General features: G+C 38.3%; 1 protein-coding gene across 1 annotated transcript in view; it reads right to left on the minus strand.

Annotated features, from left to right (window-relative positions):
• PTPRR (protein tyrosine phosphatase receptor type R) overlaps positions 1-25,307 on the minus strand; it is a 135,702-nt gene that overhangs the window by 52,790 nt on the left and 57,605 nt on the right. The window contains exons 3-5 of the mRNA XM_012569001.5: positions 15,187-15,300; positions 11,898-12,053; positions 3,526-3,636 (exon numbers count right to left, since the gene is read on the minus strand). Of these exons, the coding sequence (XP_012424455.4) occupies positions 3,526-3,636; positions 11,898-12,053; positions 15,187-15,300 (381 nt within the window). The remainder of the gene's footprint in view (positions 1-3,525; positions 3,637-11,897; positions 12,054-15,186; positions 15,301-25,307) is intronic.

Consider the following 25,307-nt stretch of genomic DNA (forward strand, 5'->3'; position numbering starts at 1 on the left):
ATTGCTCTGAAATACTCCCCCAGGTAGGGATAGGCTTCAATATCCTCAGAGAAACATTAACTATTCTGAAATAAAGCTGAAGTGATGAGTGGCCAATGAAGTTGCTTAACCATCTGTTCAGAAAAGTGTGCTCTATAATCACAAAGAAATTGACTTCTGAACACACTGTAATACCAGGATTATCTGTCCACATATGGCTTATGAATGTGGACATCCAGTATGTGCAACAAAAGCAGAAGTTGTACTGATCTTCTTCCATCAAACTCTACTGATGCTGCTGAACCCTAGCTTGGTGAGGGCAGACAGGCAGCTTGTGCTCAGTAATGTCACCCCAGAGGTACCCATGTTACACCTGTTTAACACTTCTTATTTCTTTGGAGGGCAATGCAAAAAACAGTTTCTGAGCCATAGCTGTTCAACTTTCAAAACATGCTTTACAAGCTATGAAATTTATGAGAATTGTAAATATTGTGTGTGGAGATGGAAGGCACTTACACAGTTTTTTTGAAGATGTCTGCAAATAACCTTGTATTTTCAACTTTGCTTTATCTGTTCCTGTAAAGCATTTGGTTTGGATCCTTGAGTAAGACAAAGCCTAGACCAGAGTATTTTTTTCTCTGCAAATCAGAAGTTCTTTGACAGCTGTTGCCCCTGCTAGTACCACATAAAGATCTATCACTCCCTAGCTTTCCAGTGATGACTAGATATATCTGATAGGTTTGTCTGTTCAAGGATTAGCGATAGAGGTTTAGCTGGGAACTGATCTAATGTCATTAGCAATACACACAATAAACAAGACTTAGCTAGGCAAACCATCTGTTCATTCTGAAGGGTTTAGAATTACTAGGATAAGATCTCTTCCCCATAATTTTGCAGAAAAATAAGCCCTTTCAGGGGTACCTGTGAAGCAAGGGCACTGGTACCAATAAAGATAAAAGAGGGACTTGAAATATTTTAACTGTCTTTTTTTCCAGTGAGTGCTTTCAGCTAATTTTTTTCTGATAACCAGCAGATAAACAGCTCAGAGATTCATGGCCATGACAATGCTTACCATACCTTCTTGTCGCTAATGTTTTGATATATTTTTTCTCCCTGGGGACCCAATGAATTTTGGTTTTGACTTCTAAAACGTGGACAAGTATTATTTAATATACTATTTCATAATCTATTATTAAGACCCTAGGAAAAAAAGATAGCTTGACCCTAGCAGAAACTGAAAAAAAAATCTAACCAACAACTTTTGTTCTAAGCACTTACACTTTTCCTCAGAAAGTGTTACAGGGCTAGAACAGTTTTAATGAAGGTAAAGTAAAAAAAAAACAGAAATAGCCAAAAATATAGTGACCAACCCAGTCTGCTACTCTGACACACATTAAAAGGGATAAAAACCAACATGAGCTGTTTGTTAGCTTTACAGATTGCACATACCCATATATTATCAGATCCTGGCAAAATCTGAGACAGTGTCCATTTGCACAGTCTAAACAGTAGCACATGCAAAGATACAAGCTGGACCTGGGAGGAACAGAAGGGGGAATGCCTGCAGAAAAGACCACAGCATACTAGCAATTCCATCTGGAAGGAATTCAAGGAGTCTACTAGTGTTGACCTCTGCCCTAACTTCAGATCAGCTACACCCAAACAATTTCTGACAGATGTTTGTCTAAAATTTTAATGGGTGAAAACTCCCAAGCTTCCTCAAGCAATGCAATCCAGGATCTAGTGACATATAGGATAGCTAAGATCTTTCTAATGAGTCAGCCAAATCACCCAGTGAAAATTTTTCTTTTTATCCAGTCCCCAGTGGAGAAAGTATTATCTTCTTCCTTACAATAGCCTTTGAAATCTTTCCATGTTTGAGAACTATCATGTTTCTGCTTGCTCCTTTTCCCTGTCATAAATAAACCAAATTATTTCATGTCCTCTGTGTCTCTGATCACTCTTGCATCTCCTTCCTCCTATAATTGCCCGAAATTTTTCACAAATGTGGTAGAGAGAGACAATAGAAAATGAGTAAGACATGACAGGCAAATTACCATAGCAGAGCTGAATTCAGGTCTTAGAGATCATATCCTCATTTATATACCCCAGGCTAAGAAGTGTATTTTTGCAACATTGATGTTGCTTATCTCCTTATCTACTTCTGTGATACTGTTCTGTTAATCTGCTGGAACCTTTCCTACAGAACTGTTGTTTTGCCACGTATTTCCTACTATTCCTATTGATGCACATGATTAGTCGTGTTCCTGCCAAGCAGCATTCTTTTTCTTTCCCATATTTTTCTGGCACCCTAAGAATATTTGAAGTTCTGATACTGTTATACAGAATGCTTACAATTTCCAATATTGTCAATGCATTCCAGATCATTAATGAAAATATTGTGTGTACCAGGACAAGGATAGACAGCATTTTTATAGTCTTCCAGTTAAATAGTCAGTAATGACCAAAATATCTCTTCTGCAAAACAAAGGGTAGAGAAGAGATTTCTAGAGTTATCCTCCTCTTTTTGAGTGAAATGGCATGGCGAGATGGAGACAACAAGAAAGTAGAAATTAAGTAAAGCAACAATTTCCTGTGAGAAATTGCTTTTCAAGTGCTTTTCACATCTTAGGGAGACCTTAAAGATTAAATAACATTTTGTTATAAACTTTAATGAACATTTTTTAATAACTTCAGATTAAACACACTTTCCATCTTAAGGCTTTAAGTGGTTTAAGAAAATTAAATGTGTTTGAGAGAAAAATATCTTAACTGATCCCAAGATACTGTGTGTTCATAAATGCTGATAATTGTCAGAGAATTCAGTTAACAATTTTATGTGTGCACTTAAGAAGTATCACACAATTTAAAGAAGGAAAACATATAGGATACAACATTGGACAAAAATAAAAAAAACTACCCTACAAAAGTCAGTAGTGGTATAGTGATCTTCATCTTCTCTGTGACCATTGCACTTCTCATATTCAGCATATTAGAATTGTGCCTAGTGCTCAGAAACCCGGCCACTGGGCTCACACAATGTGAATAGCAAAGTTGCTCAAAAATATGATTATTCCTTCATGTACTTACTAGTTATTTCAATTTAATATTTGTGTATTTGATACACAAATACCAACACACACTTTAACAACGGTCCACTGATAACATTCTATCAATGTGGTGCTGCTTTTACTATTGAATAAAACTGAAATAAAGGCAGGTAAGAGGACTTCGGGATCCTGAGACCTAAGAAGGTTGAGAAGTCATCACTCATATCCCTAGACAGCTACCCTGTAGATTTAAGAACCTATTTATTTCTTCAGCTTCCTTCTAGTTACATTCTTCATTCAACTCAAAATACATCAAGAAATGTGACTCTTCAAACTTTGGTTTCCAAGCACTATGAGAGTGACCAATTCTTACCTTGAAGTTTAATTTCTACTGGCGTTGAGAAAACACTTGTCAGGTAAAGAATGTGTAACCCTATCCTTCAGAATAAGAAAAGCATGAAATAAAAAACAAAATAAAGGTAAAAGGGAAACTTACCATTAAACAAGTCACTAGAATGACAAAGATGCTGAGAAATATGACAACTGCATAAAATCCTTCTTTGCTCCAGATTTTGTCTGCTTCACGCTGCCCTTGCAAAACATTTTTCTTTTTTAAGCAATGAAACAGAAAGAGAAAAAAAGTTATAGAGTGGCATGTGCAGATTAAATAGCTCTCATTGGGCATTAATCACTCTCCTCAGCTTTGTCAGCATTGAAATTCCACAGCACATGGCATGACTTTGAACACTGCTATTGGCACCCCCTGCCCACGCCCAGACCATGGAGCAGAGCCACCCCGCGCTCCCGGTGCTGCGCGGGGATCTACAGGATTCTCCACCAGCCGTCACACACTGCCTGAATGTAACACAAACAAGACCCAGCGCCTTTCCTGGAAACCACCTGGCTGCTCAGGTCCAAGGGCTGTGCTCCCACACGGCCTTTGGGAAGCTCTGGCCCGGCCTCTTTCTTCCCAGTGCTTATCTACAACCCCAGTACCCACACCCAGCCTTCCCAGTGTCTACGCCTGACACGGAGCAAAGAGCAGGCGACTTGCTGGTTTGCCTTCGTCAGCTGGGAAGCTCCCACACTGTCACCTCTAGATTACACACACAAATACGTAAAAATATTGATTTTGCTGAAAATAATCTCATTATCTGTCTATCTATAATTCTGATTATGCTTAATCTCATTATCTTTGGCTTCCTGCCGATAGAACATTTCTGAAACAGCTGTGCACGCTAAAATTTCCAGAAGTCCTAGGGATTACGAAATAATAATGATTGTAAAAGCACTTATTTTTGTCTTTATTGCAGCACTGGGACTTGGTTGGACTATTAAATTACCAGAATTTCACTATGTTTTTAAATACTGATTTTGTAGCAGAAACAAAGTATATGTACCCTTGGTCTAACTGCAATATATTATTTAGAATAAAGTATGTTGTCTGATGTTTCTCGGACCACAGTTCAGTAGACATTGCCCTTCCAATTTTCAGCTACTTGCTTTTATTTTCTTAATTGCGTCTTTTCAGTAGAGTTCTCAGACTGAATAAAACCAACTTTCTAAAATTCTGTTTTCCATTGTAAATTGTCCAGGTCTTTGTGATTTCCTCTCGCTGAAATTCTCTAATGGTTTTAAATGAATCTCTGGTTTAAATACTGAGCTGTCTTCCCATCCCAGTGTGGCCCTTCTTCCTCTCTGGGGATGTTGTGCTTATCACAAAGGAAAGAGTTCCTCCATACAAAGATGAGTGGATGCTCAATAGGCATGCATAACTGCAGGGACTCTAACACTTTTGCTTAGCCACCCATTTGCCTGCTCTTTTACACAGCTAATGTATCAAGCCAACTTTGTCTTCCAAAAAGGTGAAGCCTCCCAAAACCAAGCCTCTTCAGCCTCGCAGAAACAGAAAGTCTGGGTGATGATGAATTCAAGTGGGAAAGCTTCCTGAGGAGTGGGAGATGATGGCCTGAGGAAGGGAACAAGCTGACAAAAAATGCTGGGTGCTGGATCCCGATATAGTTTTCATGGTCCTCCTTTCAGCATAGGATTAGGCAATGCTTGTTTTGAAACGAGTCAGGACAATGCAAGACAATTCATAGATACAATTGCCACAAAATGCAAACATTTAGAGAGGAATTTGGTAGCATGGCTAATTTACAGAGACTTGCTTGCTTGAAGAAATGGTTGTATTTAACTGGGAGTTGACAGCTTTAGAGCTGAAAGCAAAATAAAGAAGATTTTTCTTTGGAAGTAATAGTCCTGGGGACCAGAATGGAAATCCTTCAGCAAAACTACAGAAACCAATCTTGTAAAATTAGTATATTTGTGCGCGTGTGTAATTATGCATTGTTTCATGGTCTCAGCTTTAAAATGTTGCAGCTATTGACAGTTTAAAAAGGCTAATAAAGTGTCAGTTTGATGTTTAATGAGCAACTTAAAACCCAGGGCTTTCAAAGAGACGCTGTAAATCTTTCCTGCAATATTTATATTTCTGCAAAAATTGTTCCTAGACATATTTAAACACTGCTGCTACTGCAGTGGGGTACAGCTCTCTTGCAATCTGCTACCTCAGCACAGCAAGGTCATTCTGCTGTGCTCATGGCACAGGATTTGGGTCCCAGTACTGGCTCAGAGCCCAAACCTGCAGCTGCTCCACATCCAAGACTGCTCCCGTTGAGCTCCATGGGAATCCCATGGTGACAGCAGCAGCTGCAGCTGTGGCCTATTAGCTGTAAACTCAATGTTGGACCCTGAGTGGGTTACCTGATGGCTTTCCGGTGTTTCATATCTCTCAGGAGGAAATTTAGATAAAAAGAAGAAAACTGTGCTGACATTCTGTAAGTGAGTAAATGGGGTGGTTTAATACTTCTTTACTGAAAGGACAAATACTAAAAAGTAATTTTTACTAAAATGTAAATGAAGAGTTAGTAGGATTTTTAGCCACAATGGATGAGAGACTTATATAAACTTTAACTCAATGATGTTACAAAACTTCTCAAATATTTTATAATAGACTTCATACATATAAAAGACTGAAGAGAATAAAAGAAGAGAAGACTTTAAGAGAGTTAATCTCTATGATGTCTGTCTAGTGCTATGTGTGTTCAGGACATGTCTTTGCCTGATTTGTCTTTCAAACAATAATGTTCAAAGAATATTAACAAGTGCTACAAAAAGGGTAAAAAAGTATACCACAACCTAAAGTTACTTGACATACCATTTTTAAACACTTTAGTGGTACCTTCACCTACTCAAGAAAATCTCTCTCCCATATCTAATTGGTGGAGAGCAAAATCATTGGTGAAGCTGCTTCCTAATGACAGAAGAAGCTGTGACCTCCAGGAACTGAGTGATCTCACACCCACGATAAGGAATTGCTTTTTGAAACGTCAATGCCGATCATTCAGAACTTTGTTCCTTTGTCTGGGAAAACTGATAAGAGGGATAGCAACTGCCACGCTCACTACAAATCGCTGACACCCAGGAAAAAAGCTAATAGGATGGCCAAATGCAAGGCAGAAACGAGAGGATTCTTGTCCTTCAGATAGTTTTTGAGGAATAGGCTTGCGGATATACTCAGACTAATTTGCAAAGATCTGCAGCTAATAAAAGTGGGGGAATATCAGAGCAGATGGAGTGGAAAGGGAATTTCAGTCACTCAGGGAGCACCAGATCCTAGAGCAAACAGGGAGGAAGGCGCCATTTCCTAGTATTTCCTTTACCTAATGAGTCTCCAATAAGGCAAGTTTTTCAGGCAGAATGAGCCAGGTTAATTTAAACTGTTTGAATTCAGCATAATTCAATGTGTGGAAGAATCAAATGTATTCTTACAATGCTATTCAATCACTAACATTACTAAAGAGTGCCTGCACACAAGGGTATCTGCTAAACTGGAACAAATGTGATTTTTCTAAGCAATTTTTATAAACCTTTTTTTTTAAAGACACTAAAAATCCACTATGGCTTTTATTGTCTTATTATTATGGGAAAAATAGTGGGGTATTTCTACGAGCAAGTAAAATAAGCAGCCAGTTTTTGATAATAACAAGAGAGACATTGACCTGAAGTACTCAGTGTAAAATCTGTGACTGAAAGATTCTGCTGCAATATTAGGACCTGCCATAAAAGGTAAATTTTCAGTGGAAACCAGATGAATTTGCAAATTGGTCAGTTAACCCCAATTAGTCCCTTGGGCTGGAACACTAATGAGAGCATAGAAAGCTATAGTTCTGAGCTCAGAGAAAAGCTTACAGGGTGCTGGGGGTAGAACTCAAGATCAAAAAGGGTTCATGGAAGTTCACACTGAATAGCTTGGTTTTTTTCTGCTATTTTAACTATGTTAGCTAAGGCACATTAGGAAAGGCTGCCAAGAAATCACTTCCACCCCCAATGAAAACATGTAGGAATGTCTGTGACCTCTCAAGCTCACAGGACACTGGATAATAGCCACTTAATCGTGTCTCTCATGACACACTCACCCCAAAAGTTCTAGCTTAGCTTAGCTCTAGCACATGTATGATGAAGTGCTGTGATTCCACATCCACACCGGCAGTCAGAAGGTCTCCTGTTTCTGTTGGGTGTTCTGGGTGCAGCCATGCAGGTTTTACACTACAGCGGCCTTGCCTGATCACTGGAGCATATCCTTGCACTCTGCTTTGTTCCCAGGTACCTCTGTCAGTCCAGGCTTTTGTAATTTCTAAGATCCTGGTTTCGATCACTTGTCCTTTACAGTAACTTACAGTTTCTGTGTACTTTAAGTACGTGATTGCTTCCTTTGATTTCTGCTCTAGTGTGTTATTATCACATACTTCAAAGGCAACCTCTTTGTGCAAGGAGGCTATAATGCTACATTTTGGGATTACATAATATTGGTATGAACTCTGGAAATTTCTCCTTCAGTGACACATTTCTAGCTGGCAGTTGGCTTAGCTCTCAAAACATAGCAACCCTTATTTTATTTATTGTATCTTCAGTTATTTTTGTCACTCAAAACCACTTCAAGCTGTCTTCTAGTAAATTCTGAAATCCAGTAGTCTTTTATTTTAATCCAAGCAATTTAAAGACATTAGGAAGCCAGATTCCCGCACCATAACACAGACTTCCTGAGTCACTGAATTTAGTCCTACCACCAAGCACCAATTTGGTGCTTTATTCTGGAGAAGTCTGCTCCTGACTGTGGTACATCCCATGGAGCAGAACTCAGTCTGAAATCCCACTTCAGACATAAACTTTAGACCACAATAAAAGAGCAAGTGCTACAACTATGAGAAGCCATTGGAAAATCAAGGACATATGAAAGGTATAGACATTGCCCTCAAATGGCAAGGACTCCTTTAAACTGACACATTCCCACTGGTCATATCTCATTCTATACCAGGCAGTAAAGTCCTCTAGTGCTTCCTACAATAAATACATATAGGGAATCTGCTCTTTCAGCAACTGCAGAATAAGAAATAATATAATTTTGAGACAGGCAATTTACTTGAAAATAGATCAAGCAGTGATCAATGCATCAGCAGATGTGAACAAGCAAATTATTTCTGTAATGAATGGAAATGTAGTTCCCGGTACTGATATCCACTAGGATTTTTGCTGTTTATGGTACAGTATGGGCTGAGACTTTGAGCTGAGCAGTTTTCCATGCGGGTTTTCCTATATAAACTTGGTAAAATTTCTTTGGATAGGCTAATCTCCCACAGCATTAACCCTCTGGGGATCTAGTTTACATTAAACCTTGTTCAAAAGGGTCAACCAAGCAATCTCAGGAGAGGTGTCCCACAGATAGGATGAACTGCCTGTCAAACATATCTCTTTTTGTTTACCATAGAGAGAAAGCCGGAAGATTTTCAAGCCTTAGGCAGCTCACACTGAAAGTAGCTGAAAAAGGAGACAAATTCCAGCCCTAACACCTCTGTGTCCGCCACCCACCTAGGAAGATGAGAGTAATGTTTCCTTTGTGCACAGATACACTGATAATGTACATACAATACTGGTTGTGAAGCGTTCATACTTTTGATAGAAGAGTGTACAATTTTAGCTCATGATTTATTTGGGATTGATAGCTCAGGAGTACACACACAGAGCATTTTACAATGGGTAAAATAATGCATCAAAGCTATGTAAGGCTTTGTATAACAATACCTTCCTTCAAAGTTTGCCTGTTTTGTTTGGGTTCACTGTTACTTTGTTTGGAGTAATTTATTCTTAGAGCAAGTTGAGGGAAAAATGTGTTTGGCAGCTGACCAAGTAAAGATTGTATGTTGCTGTTTCTTAGATGTTTTCTGTGAGATCTTGAACATGTAAACTATTTCTTGAGATCCATAAGGAATACCTATTAGTGTAAAGTTGCATTATTTTTCAGAATCAATGCCTTAGCTGTATAATCTGCTACCAATTAAAATATTAAAATAATCTCTCGTGTCTCCAACAGTATTAGGAGTTAGAGACTGCACAGTTTTCATTCTAATAATCCTGTTCTAAATTATTATCTACATTTTTTCCAGGAAGAAAATACAAATATCTGAACACTCCAGATTATTGAAATGTATCTAGCTCAAGATGAGCTCTTGTGTTCAAGGTTTGGCTTTTTTCCAGCATCTCTTCACAGCTTGATGACATTTCTCTGTTCATATATTATTCAGATAAGTTCTTGCCCCATTTCTACCTGAAGTTTTATTTGTAACTGAAGTACTAGCAATAGATAATTGCCTCTATCCCAACTTTCAGACTCATGTGCTTCAGATACAAAGGAAATTCTGGCCTAAAGGAAGTTTCACTCAAGTTGCTGATGGGTGATATAAAGACTCGATTTGACATTTGGAAACCACTGCTTTGCTATGTTTTGTATTAGAACAGTTAAATCTTGAGTATCTGAATTTTGATAGTGGCAGGTTGCTGTAGTAGAACATGAACTGGCTTTATTTTATATTACTTTTTTTTTTTTTTTTTTTTTTTTGTAACAGACATCTAGATTTTAGAATATTTAAAGTGAGCAAAACAATTTCTAATCAGTAGAAATACAGGTAGGCATAACAGCCCAAAGGCTCAAACACCAGTGTCTCAAACACAGATTCAGAAACAGGAACACAGGAACTTTTTTATCCATAGAGGGAAACATAGCTCATGAGAGTAATTAAATTTTTTTCCTATTTTTTTGGATATGGACACCTCCTCTGCCAAACTGGGAGATTCCACTGAAAATCTTGATTCTTGACAACATGGTTGAAGGGGTTTGGCCCCAAACTGTATTCTGAGGGTTTTTATATGTATGTAAGGGCTTCAGGTAAGACACTAAATAAAATGTAGTGTGATATGGCCATGTCCATGAGCTCACTGGTTTTTTATCCTTAAGGCTTTTTGCTTTCTTTCATTTTCTGGGCACAGTTTAAATGGTTGGCCTAGAATTAGATGTCCATCTCACTGATAATGTCTCAGACAAGCTGTGGAGATGACAATGTTATCTCTGCTTTGAAATGGATTTTTTTTTTTTTTTTTGCAAAAAATGGATGAAGTCATACAAATAATAGCTACAAGTTTTATTTTTACCCTCTTTTTGGAGCACATGAAGAAAATAAATCTCTTGCTAATGCTAAAAATAGAAAGAAGCATAGGTGTAATGTACAGATTCAGTTTTTCAAAATCATGTCAGACAAAAGTTACATGGGTAGTAACGGTGACCCCCAATATCTGCATTCTGCTTATCTCTCTATTGAAATTGTTATATCTTCCTACCCTGGTTAATAGACTGGGATTCTTTATGTCCATTTCCTTTAAGGCAATTAGTGTATGCTTAGGATATAAACTCTGATTTCAATGGTAGCTCATCTGTGCAATGAAGACATGGATGTTAAAGAGTAAATAGCCTAATAAAGCACTACTAAAGTAATTTAACAGAGCTAGTTGGATGGGGCTCTGAGCAATCCAGTCTACTGAAAGGTACAACAGTCCATGGCAGAAGAGTTGTAACTAGGTGATCTTTAAAATCCTTTCCAAGCCAGACTATTTGAGGATACTATGATAATTGCCTTATGTCGAAGACCGGCCTATGTTGCGGGGTGGCTTCCTGTGATGGAAAAACTTCTCCTCCAACCCGTGCTTCCAAAGAAAGGCTCAGCAGTCTCTTGTTGTTCCGTCTCATAGTTGTTTATTGCAAGTTATCTAAAAGATTTTCTTCTCGGGCTGCTGCAGTTTGCTCAGCAGCTGAGGCAGAGGCACACACACCCCTGACACCCTCTCTGTCTGCCGTCTTCTTCTTTTCTCTCCCCGCCCCTGGCTGCTGCTGTCTTTTATATGGTACATTATGTGTTACATGTTTACAGTTTTTCCCCAATACCTACTACCTATATTAAATGGTGCTTTTCTACTCTAAACCAATCTGTGAATGGCAACATCACCAAAAACATGGAGGTCAAGAAGAAGAAAGAGGAAGGACAGGACCGGCCAAAATCCCTCCATCTTAAAACCTCTGACCCCCATGTACAAAATTAAAACCCCCCTGTACAAGCATTAAAACCCACCTGTACAGCACTAAAAAATTCTTCCCTCTACTTTGTGACTACTTCTACTATCATATCTAAACTTTTGTGACTTCTTGTTCCACCTTTAAAGTTGGTAAATCATTCCATGGCTCAAACTCAAAATCACAGCTGTTTCCAGCTGCCTGGGTCTCAAATGCTTCTGACAAGGGCCTGGAACCTCCAAAAATGTCTGAGGGACATTTTGTGTTCCCACAGCCTTACACTAGTGATGCTCTCTAAGCCCACACATTTTCTGCCTCATGCTTGAGAACCTCAGCCGGAATACTACCAAGAATGTAAGTGCCTAATCTGTATCAAAATAATACAGGTTAGAAAATTGATAACCAACCTCAGGGGAGACTTCCGTAATTCCAAACTGGGATAAACTCTGATGCAAAATGTTGATATTAAGGGAACGCAGTACTTCTTCAGATGGGAGCGCCTCAGAAATTCCTGGCTTTGTGTTCAGTGGGGACACAAACAGTTCCACACAGTTCTTCTTCCCCTAGGGGAAAAAAAAAAAAAAAACAAAATCATAGGAGGGGTCTGATATTAATCTCTGCTGTCTGTAGATCGCAGCTATAATTCCAAAGACAAAGATATGGAATATAAAGGTTCCAACCTGCTCTATGAGCATAGCATACCTTTTGCCTGCCTCTGTAAATCCCAGCAGACTGTGGAAGAAAATGCAAATCCTATATGTGGGCATAAGTGCTTTGTCTCAATCAATATTGACAAGCTAAACTTTCTTGAGTCTAGTATCATTAAACAATCAATATAACGTAGTGATAGGAGGAGCCACAGGATGGGGTCAATGGCCATGTGTCAGCAGGGATTTTAGCAGATAGTTCATCTGAGCTGAACTGAAATAAGAATGCTTAGCATAATGCTGTGATAATTTCCAAATATCTAGTCCCTTCTCCAACCCAATGCAAACATACCACAGTAAAGTCCTCTTAGTTGACTGCAGTGCAACTTAATATGGTCCAATGATATCAGAGCACCAGGGAAGTTTTGTTAGCACTTAATGGGTAACCTGAGAATTTCCATTCCCTTATCTATTAAAATTCTTGTCCTGGTGTCTTTGGTGCAGTCCTGGCAGCCTAGGAGGTTCCTTATTAGAAATGTCAGTGATGCCCACTCTGTTTCAAGGTAGAAAAAGGAAAGAGTTTCTCTGTTGTGATAGACTTGAACTACACATGAGACAGCTCTGATGTTCAAAGAGGATGTGGGAACCCTGTCTCCCCAGGGCTATGACCCGCATAGCTGACACTGTGGAGCAGAGTCCAGGTCTGGGGGATTCCACACACATGAAGTAGGCATGGAGCTGCTCCCTGCATTGCTGCCTGAGTAGGCAAGAACCTCACCAATCTGGTTATTTGCTATTCATCATTATGGGATGGGAGAGATCAGCTCAAACTGGGATAATCCTGATTTCCCCCACCTCCTTTCCATCACCATGAATGTGCATCATTATCTCTACTGAAGTGAACAAAAATATATCTTTCGCTATTCTTAAAATACCTTTGCATAAAATACTCCTTGCATTCAAAACAGAGCTTCATAGAAAGGGACTCCTTCAAACATGTTTGCCCTAAATCCATCCTCTGTGCTCTCACATGTGCTGCTGGTCCCTCTGCTCAGTGAGAATGGTAAGGACACTGGCTCCTGGTAGGAGGTGAAGAAACTGATTTGAGGCTGGGGTTATACTCAGTCTCTGACATGGGAAGGGGACTGCTGCTGTGTGCAGGTCACAGGCATCAGGCAAGACTTGGTGGGTACGCAGCACTCCAGGTGTTTTGCACCTCCTTTGTTTCTCTATCCCGTTAAAGGACCTTTATGGGAGGGGAATGTACTGGAAAGGTTAAGCAGGCAGTGGAAATACAGAGTTAATATTTCCTGGCTCACTGTGTTGTTACATGTAAGAGGTTAGCAGGCTGTCTGCTCCCTCTGTGCCCATCCACATCCTGGCTTCCAGACTGCTGATCACTTCTGAGAGCTGCTCACTTGAGAGGGCTCACCTCACCTCACTTCAGTCAGCGGAGAGGGACTGGCATCTCTTAATCCATCCTAATATAATCGGGACAGGTCTCAGTGCCTCTTCTCCTGCAGTTACCATTCTCTCTACTGCTTTTACAGGGAGCCTAGATGAGTAGGTTAGAAGCAATGCACTGAAACAAGGCAAGATGAATTTTAATGTTCTCTGCTTGCTTGCCAGCACTCTGTGTGAGAGGAATTGTCTCATGTTAGAAAGATGAAAAGTGGGAATAATGTCTCCTAAGGTGTATTTGTCTTCATTGTGAATTTTGACTGTGTGATTTTTAGAGCAAATAGGAGAAAAGTTTGCTTTCTTTCTTACATAGCTGAAATATTGACTCAGAGAAGAGCTTTTACAGGTGTTGAAAAGACTAAATAATAGTACTTACTGTATTCTGGGCTATATGCAGGTGCAAAATGACATTATCTCTTCCCTTAAATCATAAATGAGAGGAGAAAGCAAAAAGTGGAACCAGTGGGAAAATAAACAGCATATTTCTTCTGTTTATTTACATAATTCCCAAGGAACATAGTAAGAAAGCTACTAGATGATTCAGTATATTGAAATACATATCTCACACTACAAAACATTTCTCATTTAATTGTGCTTTTCTCTGCATATGTCTTTAAACCTTTCATTCTGGTCAATGCAGGGGACAAATGAAATTTAGCATCACTTGTCACGAATGAGTGAGATTCCTGAAGAACATGGAAAGGGCTGCAGTGCATTCCTATTGATCCTTCTTGCTGCATTTTTTGTCAGATCTTTTCTGACAGAGACATTTCTTGAAGGAATTTTATAATCCTTTTTGATGTATACAATCCTATCAAGCTTTCAAGGCAGAAAATACTTTTTTGCTGAACCTGTCAGTTTTCTTCCCTAATATTCAACCTGCACATAGAATAAAAAGCCTCTTCTTCCCTCTGCAAAGTGAATGAAAGGCTAGCAATACACACATGATATTGGGTTTTTTTGCTTCATGATACAATTGTCATAAAAAGACAAAAGTGCTATTAAGTATGCATTCCCCAAAAAAATCCCATACAATGGCAGTTGATTTTAAAAAGTATTTTTTGCTAGAAGCAAATTTATTGCCATAGTTTGCCAATAGGATACCGTAGTCTACAAGATCATTTCTGAGGACAGATTATTATAGCAGAATAACAAATCATGAATATTAATATTGTAGATGACATTTAATTTACTAATTGAAAGTCTGAGGATAAATTATGAAGATGCCTTTGAAAGGACGAATCACGTGTATTTTTTGATCAATATTCAACCTTTGAGAAACAAAACGTGGATAAGGTGTGAGCATGAAAAATAACTGCATTGGAATGAAAACTAAGGGATAAGCAATCTGCTTATGAATAGGACAAAAAAGAGATTTATCTGGCTTAGCTTAGAATGGTGTGTTTTCAAAGGAAAATTTAAATAATTTTGTAATGGGGATCTATTTTTCTGTAGTGCAGTTGAAGAAATGGAATAATAAGTATTTTTCTGTCCCATTTAATTGCACTCTTCCATAGTGACAGGAATATTAATTTAAGAGAACTTACATAAACAGGTACACTTTAATACACAGGCTTTTGGTACTTACAATGAGTCTGTTGATATGAACTTGCTGAGGTAACAGTCCCAGTGCTGCTGCCACTCCTTGGCGAAATATACGAAGCAATGTGATATTCAGCTTGTTTACATCCATTTGCAGTGTCTGAAAAACAAAATCAGTTCAAATTAACTCCTTGTCCAAGACATTTAATTCTAAAGATGACTGATCTCCGGGGCTTTTCACTAACTGTTGTTGGATTTTTTTCTCCTGTAACAATAATCTGTGTAATCTATGTGCATCACAATATACAATATGTCCAAAGGTACATTTCAGTACCTTAAATGCTTTTCATTCGCAAAGCACCACCTTTGCCCAAGTACACTCAGAATGGGTTCTAGATAGTTTTGGCTTAATTCCTTGGGCAAGTCACAGTGTTGAAGATAATACAATTACTATCTTAGATATTAAAGTTAAGCATTAAACATCAATGCATCCTTAAAGAATGAGATGTTGAATTTGCACAAGATTCTTTTGGAATATTGTCTTAGCATATCTCCCTGAAGGTGAAGAATGAGTCAGACATAGTGAACTCATACCATTTTAATTTTGATTAGCAGTTTCTGAGATCAGAAATGAAACATTCTGAAAACATTCCCCATGCTTGAATCTCCTAATGCTTCCTCATCCAAGTCAGGATGAGATAATCTGTAGAACTGAAGCATATTTCTTTCCCTTAGTTAGAATTATAGTGAAATTTAGAAGTTTCCTCAAGCTCAAATCATTTTTGTGAAGTCAGCGGTATTTTATCAGAGAAACTATTTAGGCTCAAATCTTGTGTCCAAGAAGACCCAGATATTGGGTCTTCACATGATGCTTGATAGACTACTTCCCTGTGGTACCTTGGGGTCTGCTTCTTTGCTTTCATATCCCTTCTGCAGACAATGTGTTGTGGAGAAGAGAGGAAAGATGACTATATCAGACAGCCACAGAATTCCAGTGCTTCTGGCAACTTCTGACATAGGAAGTTACTAGGTTCAGCCTGAGCCAGTTGACTCAAGATAAAAAAGATTTTTATTTTAAATTTCCTATTTAGAGCCATGGGACAGCTTCCTGCTCTGAGGAACCAAGCAGGTATTCTTCCTTCCTAACCAGAGCTGCATAAAGAGAATTAAATATCCGTGGGTCAGATATCACACTGGGAATATAGTTATGGTTCAGAAAGAAAGGAAACATTTATCTCAAAGAAAAGCAACATCACACATTTTAACTGCTGTTCTTTATCAGTATTTATAGGTTATAATGTAAAACCATAAAACATTTGCTTTCCTTTTGCAATATTGATTTGATTTTTTTGCCATTACTGCTTTTCTTTCTTTTCCTCCCTTTTTCTCATTTTTTTTACACTACTGGGATTGTCAGGTCTTGATGCATGAGATCTTCTCTTACCACACAACTGAGCTTTAATTCAATTGGAAATATAGGGGACATGTGGAGGTCCAACAGATGTGAGCACTTTTTCTTCTGTGCCACAGACTAACCCATGGAACACCAGACAAGAATTGGTTTGGAGTTTTGAAGCTGTCACTACACTGAGACAGCCTGGTCTGAAGGTCTTGAGTAAATGAGAAAGGGAGTTACTCCTGAAATAGAAACACTGCCATGAGGGTCCCTGGAGATACGTTAGGATGGCATAAAGAGTGTCCAAGCTGGTGACCCTGAGTTATGGGATTAATAATAACTGTTGATACTGAGCAAAAATAGCAGGCATAAAATCAAAATACATTCATTTAAACATACTTGAGCCAGGTATCACAACACATTAATAGAGATATTGTTAAATAGTGTGTTAAAACCTCACTGATAAAGATATGGAAATGAAACAGCCAGAAGAATATCTAGCTTCAGAGGAAATAGAAGACCTTAAAGAGGCTATAAAAAGGTATTAGTATTCTGGGATTGTGGTTCATCATACCAGGCACAGTAAAATGTGGTGAAACTCCATTATTTTCAGAAGAGTCACATTTCCACCTACCAAGTCTGAATTCAGTCCACTGTGCTCTTTAACAAATATTCATCCACAGCTGCAGTGTGTGTGTCTCTGTAAGAGCTACATTGTTCTTCATGGCCCTGGGGGAAGCCTGAAGACCCCATCTTTCTGTCAGTCTGGCATCAGCCTGCTTAAAAATCTCATCTGCACTTGCACAGAGATTAGAGGATCCTTTTAGAAAACTTCCTAAGAAATTTGCCCTTAAGCCTTATTTCAGGATGCATCTTCTGCAGCTGTAAAGATTTTTTCTTCTCTTTTTTTTTTTTTTGACTTTTCATCCCAAAAAAAAGTCCAAGAAATATCTAAGAAAGAAGCATCTCACATTGATTATAAGAACCTTGCTTTGCTGCTCACTGAAGGAATCTGCTTCTCCTTTTCTGCTGTCAGTGTGAATCTTAGCTCCTTGGCAATTATAGCAAAAAATTAAGTAAGAGAATTACAGGTCGCCTTTTTCTACTTCAGACAACACAAGGGAGTTCATTTGACTCTTCCTATCAAAAGGAAAGTAAGCAATCCAGAATCTGTCACTTTAGGAATAGAATTTCTAACTCAATCAGTGAAAAGTAATTTACATAAATGCTTGCTGGAATCCCAAGAGCACCTACTTTAGAGTGAGGAGAACATCACAAATATGCACTGTGCTCTCTATTATCCCATTTTTTCGTATTGTATTCATAAAAGCATAAAGAAGAAGTGGACTAGATTGGAGATGTATCAATTCATTACACTGTGGAGAACTCTGGGCGCTTACAGTAAATGACAGGAATAGGGCAGGATTCCCAAGTTCCTTCTGACAAGATCACAGCTAATTTATATTTATTCAGCATAGGCATTGGGTCTTCTCAATAACAACAACGTTATCTGACTGGTCTGGGATGAAGACAACACTTGGGGGCATTATATTCATGACTCTGACATGTGCCTCCTGAAAGTGACTGAAATTTAAGTCTGACCTGAGGGTCTGGTGTAAAATTGCCTTTCTGCAAATTCTTAAGTACAACAACTTTTTTGTTGAGAAAAGTTAGTCAGAGAAAAAAAAAATAAAAAGAAAAGAAAGAATATACAAAAGAGAAATGGAAAAAAAGTCTTAAATGCTACTATCAGAAAATTATCAAAATGTTATTAATATTTAAATATTTTAATATTATTGTGCCATTCTGATGGCATGCTTAGATATCTTTTTGACTGTAGTCCATGAAGGTAAGAGATGCTAATGGATGAAGTACAAAAGCAATAATACCTGTACTTAGACAAACAGTATGATGTGTCATTATTAAGAGACTCGCTTGTACAATGGAAACCTGACAAGCTATTTACAGGTTATAATTACCAAAAATGAAATTCTTGAGTTCTAATACCACCTGCAAAAAACCATGAAATTAACATCTGTAAAGTAATTCATCTAAATAAATAAAACGTTAACATAGATACACAATTTATGTCTTACTGTGTTTCTCTAGCTGCTCCTTTTGCTTTGGAAAAGAAAGGGCTGAAACATCCCAGTAAAGCAGCACTAATCCTTTCCCTTCGCTCATCTGCAGTGTTTATCATGGATTGCAGCCACCTCCCCAAGGAGGTTATAATTTTGAATCAGCTGCCTCTGTTGGCAATAGCGACTTGTTGAGCCCAGAGGCGAACGCCCTGGACGGCTCATTTTCCTCAGCAATTACCCACCTGGATATTGCCACTGTGGCGACGGTTTCTAGGTTCCTCTGATCCAAGTAAAAAAGGTAGTTTGAAGTGAAGGAGTTTTCTGCTTGTAGTGGAAAACTTGGGAAGACAGAGTTCCAGAAAGCGAAACTCAGCACAGAAGTCCACCAAAAATCATTTACAACTGACATACTACAGGGGCTTTTAAATAAAGATCTTCATGTTAAAGGGACAAGAAAATCTCTAACATGAAAGGGAATGTGTGACACAGTCTGAAATAATATTTTTAGGATATTACAATAAAACTTAATTTGCCAGGTCAGATTCTGCTTCTCAAGAAAAATTCAGAGAAGCACCTCTTTCTTACATTTTCCTTATCATCAATTATATGCTTTCTGCAATGAGCTTCAAATATATGATTCCATTTCTATGCATTGTTGCTCCCCACAAAAACTCCTTCTGATCCTACCACCACAGATGTTTTCTCAAACCTCCAGCTAAACTGATTATGCAGAACAAAAATATCAAAGACAAGAAGATTAAAGATGAAAGTATACATCTTAACAACACTTTTATTAAAAAAAGATGAAAACTAAATCAACAAATTATACATGCTAAGAATTTTGCATACTTAAGGGCCACTGGGTAGTGGTTCTACTTTGTGCTAAAACAAAAATAAAAATAAGCACACTTATTTAGTTGAGCCAAGCAAATGAATGTGCCCAGAAAAGAGTTTTCTTACCTGCCTGTGCTCCAGTTATTTATAGAGGGTTTTAAAAATTCAACAAAAATGCTATAAAATGGGAGGGTTTACTGCACTAAACCAAATACTGCACTATGGCCAAACTGTGGTTCCCTCTATCTGAGCACCCTGATCTGCTGCCTGCACAGTGAGTGTCTACAGTTCATCAGTGCCACAGTGCTTCATCCTGTCACCCTCATCAGACAGCCTCAGTGTACAACCAAAATAAGGATGAATTTATCAGGAGGGAAGTTGAAAGTGTTGCAGATTTATTTGAACAGCTTTGGTGCAGGACTACAATAAATATGGCAAAAAATCGTGACAATACCTGTTGGGGAAGATGAAACAAGAAAGCCTTATAAATATGATTGCCTGGCAAAAGATTTAGAAAATATAGAGATTGAGATGGTAACAAGTGTTGAGATACCAAACCTTAGTTACTGAACAAGTAGAAAACAACAGTACAGCCAGGATGAAAACAATCCCCCCTACTGGCTGGACAATACCCTTACCTACAGATAGGTCCAAAAGTCAAATGGACTGTTCCATCTCAACCCCCAAAATGTATGGTTCATCTCACACCTTTAACCCTCCCCTGAAACATCAAGTGTCCGTGACCCCATTGGCTCAAGTCTTGTTCCAGCCCACCTTGAAGCCCCCTGATAAGGGGTCTTTGAGGAGCCAGATGCTCTCTTGGAACTTCCACCTTCTCCTGGAACATCCTCTTATCTCTCTCTACCTCTTGTCTCTCCCCTCCCCCATTCCCTTAGGCTTGCCATGTGCTGTGTCTGGCGACCCCAAGCAGGGCCTTTCACCGTCTCTAATAAACCATATATTCTAAGAGCAGCCTTCAGAGATATCTCGTCTCCATTCATCCAAACCATCCTGGAGCCCAACATCCCGGCAAATACCTTAATTTCTTCCTTTTTCTCCCCCTAAACACATTAGATTTTCCTTCCTGTCACTGTTCAATATTTGAGATTGCAGAAGCATTGGGCATCAGGTGAGCCCCTTTGTCTGGCTCAGGTGCCTGATACACCTTTCAGAAGGTTTTGGCTTTCTAAAATTATATGAGTCATGTGTCACATCAAGTTCAGTGTCTCAGGGAGGCAGTATATCCCCAGCCAGAATTATGCAACTACAACAATGTATTTTGCCAAGTGCCACTCCAAAGGGACTTTGCCCTAAGCCAAACTGGCATCTGGGGTGCATTAACTCTTCTCCCATTTACCTCTCCCACTACCATATGATTTTCTCCAAGAGGAAAGACCTGCCCTGTTATGAGGTCCACATTAAACTTTGAATTATGTCTGTAAACTAAGATAAAATTCTCATGAGTATAATATCAATTATTCTTAGTGATTAATTAACATAGCTTCATATTTCTGTGAATCAGCGGTTGTCTGCAGTGACCTACTCAAACTTTCATACATAATATATTTGTGCTAAAACACAATATGACTAGAAATATCAATCTTGGGACATTTAAATACTTCCAATGTCAGGGAGCAATTACTGAATAAAGTGTAGTGAAAATCACCAGCAATGGTAGAAAAATTACAGGCATACACTTGAGTTTATAAGAATCAGTGAAAAGCAATGAGAAACACTCTTTACATGGAACATGCTTCAGTTTAAGTCATCCATTTTCTAACAAGGAGACACTGAGGCTGCAGAATATGCAAATCTGCCAAACAATCCCAAATGTCATATGTAGACTGCAAAAATATAAGAGATTGTCCAAATAGTATTTGGGTGATAAGAAAATAGAGCTCTAAGTTGGGTCTGTATAAAAAAGTTATAGGAATAGGTTACTTTGCTTCAAGTCCTGATTAGTCCAGGAAATTTTAATATATTTGTATGTTGCTTTTCAAGATGTGACAATGTAAAATTTCACTCATATTTTTGCTAGGAAAAAACCCAACTCACATCTATTTTATGAAAAGATTTTATGAAAAATCTTTGTTTAAAGTAAGCATACTATTTCCTGGAATTATGCATTTCTCATATAGTATTAAATAACAATTTTGGCTCTTGATCAATTTTTCATGAAAGCATATGCATTTAAATATTTATACATGTTATGAGCTCTGTGGAATAAATCAAAGACTGAAGTAACAATGATGGTGTAATATGGGGTTAATCCAATTAGTCCAAATAGCTGTATAGCCTCTCCTCAAAGTGATTTTCAAGTGAATGTTAATTAAAATATGAGAAAGTGAAAATGTATGGATCAAAGCAGTCTATTCCACACTGTGATTAATCCAGACTCCATCATAGGAAGTTGCAGAGGCCAAAGACTGAATATGAGGTAGGAATAGGGCTGAATGCTTGTATGGACGCTGAAAGTCACAAATGACCCTGAAAGCTGTACAGAAGACATACTACACACCTTGTATAGTTGACTGTCATACTCTATCAGAAACTAAGATGAACCCCAGTGTAACAACAGAAGAATGTTTTCAGTCTGCTGTTGCAAGGTTTGAGTGCTGCCCACCATCCTGGGCTAGAAACTGGGCTTCACTCTAGTTGTGTTTGCACAGGTATGTACCAGCTGAAGACAATCCTAGAGACTGCTGCATCACAGAGGTTGAAGACACCATACCAGCTCTTGAGGTGAAGCTAGGGCACTCCACTGGCATCCACTGCTCAGACTAGCAAAACTTTCCTGGAGGTGGGTGTGTGATATGACTAAACTGGTTTGCCTCAGCTGTGTGACAGATTTAAATTTCTTTTTCTAGAGAGAAGAACTAATTTCTTAAATGAGATCAGCTGATTTGGGGCTGATTTGATCAATTCTGTAGGAAGCATCAACATAAGAGTGAGAAACGTTCCATCTGTGAGGTCTGGCTCTTGGCCATGATTCCCTAAATTTCCTCACTGAGCTTCCTTGCACTTGACCAGTGAGTCAGTCAGCTATAGGAAGACTTTATGACCGTCATTGATGCTTGAAGTGTACAAGAATGAAATTCAGCCCAGGATAAGGTTTGTTAATGCCTGTCTTCAAGATGTGCACGTTGATTTTTATCAGTTCTATGTTTGCATTAACATCTGCGCTTGCAGTCTCTAAGAAAAGCTAAAAGCCAGCTCATCCAGTGTGAAGCCACAAAGTAATATGGATTGACTGATCACATCTAATGAGAAGACTCAGAATAGTCTTCTTTATTCCAAAGGAAATCTCAGAAGGTATTTCCTTGTTTCATTCTCCTGGCTGCTGAGTTGTGTGGGTCATTCCCGTACCACAATGTGAGGCAGTTAGTGGGGCGAGTCTGAAACCATGTATTACTGTCCTACAATGCCCATTGTACTCAGTTCCCTTTACCTCTTTCCTGTGGTGTCATTAATGCATCAATCATTAACCACATATTTGGAAATCAGAAAGTAAGTACAGGTTCCAAACACCAAATGAACTGCAGATTTTGAGAAACTACCATTCCATAGCCCCAACAACTAAGTAGAGGAGTAACCTTATTTAGAGCCCAGTAAAGTTAATAGGACCTGTCCTGAGTAAGAGTGTTGCAGAATCTCATTTCCTAAATGCCCATGGGATGCGTGCTTGTCATTGCTGAGGGGCTGTAGTAGAGGAGAAGGAAAAGTTATCTACTGTCCATGGGACACCGGTTTGATGCTGTCTCACCATTAAATTATACCAATACCAGCAGGTCTCTCTATGCTGGGAGCCCTCTGGAAGGGGAAAGGAGAGGAGCAGGAGGCTACAGTAGTTCTCTTGTTCTACATGGCTATTTTAAAAAAAAATGTCAACTATTTAAAAAAATATTAAACTGGGAGCACTTGCAATTACTGGCAATTGATTGCTAGTATGGATGAGAGGCTGAAATGTTGCTATGCCTCTCACCTTAGTTGTACTGCTTCAGTTCTATGCCTATAAATGGGAATAAGAGAATTTGACTCCTCACAGGATTCTTTATATTTTAGTAAAATGAAGGTCAGGTATATAAAATACAACTTTTCACCTTCTTCCACAGACAACTTCAGTGTTGCCCCCAACAGTTACTTACTGTCTTTTTTTATTTTATTTTATTTTATTTTTAATTAGGAGTTGCATACCTTCAAGGATTAGCATTTTCTTAATCACAAACTATTTCAGTTTTCTTAAAATAACAGTTGAAGTTCATTTCAAAGCTCTGATAGTTTTCTAGGCTTTTTTCTGCATTCATCCACCTCTCCCTGTCCTCTTCCCTCATGGCAGACAGTTGCAAAGGACAAGATGATGGAAAAGCACAAGACAATGCAGAGATTTGGAAACACAAAGAGAGCTGGGAGAGCTTAGCTGAACACTATTTCAACCTTTTTGTTCTTTGAGAGGCATGTATAATGAGCTCCATGAAATTGTCCTATCTGTCCTTATTCAATATTGGCAAAAAAATGTATTCCCTGCATTGCAAAAGAAATTCATGGTGCTATTATGTCCAGTACAACTTTTATGCACAGCATGATTGTACCAGTCCCATCCTATTTCATCTTTCCAAAGCCAGCTGTAATCCTCAGAGCAAACAGATCCTTTTGAGCCTCTTCAGCACAGCACTTTATAATATGTTTGGTTTTTTCTGTCCAATTATTAAACTTCTGGGTAAAGACAGTCTAAAGTTCTAAATGCCAGAAAGCCAGTATTGTTTCTTCTTGCTCTTTTAGTAAAACCCTCATTTCAGCTATTGATTCTGTCCAGTTATTAAATTTCTAGGTAGAGCCAGTGTAAAGTTCTAAATGCCAGAAAGCCAGTATTGTTTCTTCTTGCTGTTTTTGTAGAACCATAATTTCAGCTATTTTTTTCTAAATAATTTTTAGTTGCTGAAGTTTGAATTCCTATTACAATTTTGTATAATGGTCCTTATTAAAAAAGACAATCAAAATGCCTTCTATAAAAAAATGTCAGACATAAAACCCCACTCCAAAACCATCCTTTTCTTTTTAACTTATGAATTTTAGATTTCATTTGTGGCAGGCATGGATAGAAACATATATATAAGCTTACAAACTAAAGAAGAACAAAAGTAGAAACATAAGATAAACAGCAACTTTCACATCTTTCAGGAACTGATGTGGCCAAAAGACTCCTACTGACTTACTCTTCTTCATAAACTTTCTCTCTGCTTTGGAAATCAAAGTAAGATTTCAGTACTGCTGACATCCTAGCTTTCTCATGATTTATTTTCAGAGACAATTTTTATTGCTAGTTTCACATGAACACAATCTACCTGTACTCAGATATAATGAGAATGTTATAAAAAGAGGCAAATGCTTTCCCTTTTTTTTTCATAGTCATAGTTCTCTGCAGGTCCTGGTCCCATGAAAAAGAAAGTTTGAAATATATCTAGAGGGGAAAAAAAAAGAGTCTTAAAATACATTTGACTCAACTGGAATTGAGGTATTTACATAAATGGCTGCTCCTGTGAGATTCCTGAATAAGGCTCATGTCCCAGGGCAGGCTGGATTAATGGTCTAGCAGAGCCAAGACTTTTAAAGTAAGAAGTGATTCTTAGCCTTCAATTGTTGAGAGATCAGAATCCCATTTTCAAGTAAGAAACGTTCAATAACAAGGGTTGTTTAGCATGATGCAATTCAATGGTATGTTTTGGATCCTTATCAGCTTTCAGCCTTTTAGCCCAAAGAAGTCTGTTTATAGACATTATCACCACCATAATCACAAATTATGGAAATAAAGATTGTATTACTGATTTTACCCTTCCTACTTTAGCACTCCAAAGCCTC

This window comes from Taeniopygia guttata, chromosome 1A (genome assembly GCF_048771995.1).
Source record: "Taeniopygia guttata chromosome 1A, bTaeGut7.mat, whole genome shotgun sequence".
NCBI lineage: Eukaryota > Metazoa > Chordata > Aves > Passeriformes > Estrildidae > Taeniopygia > Taeniopygia guttata.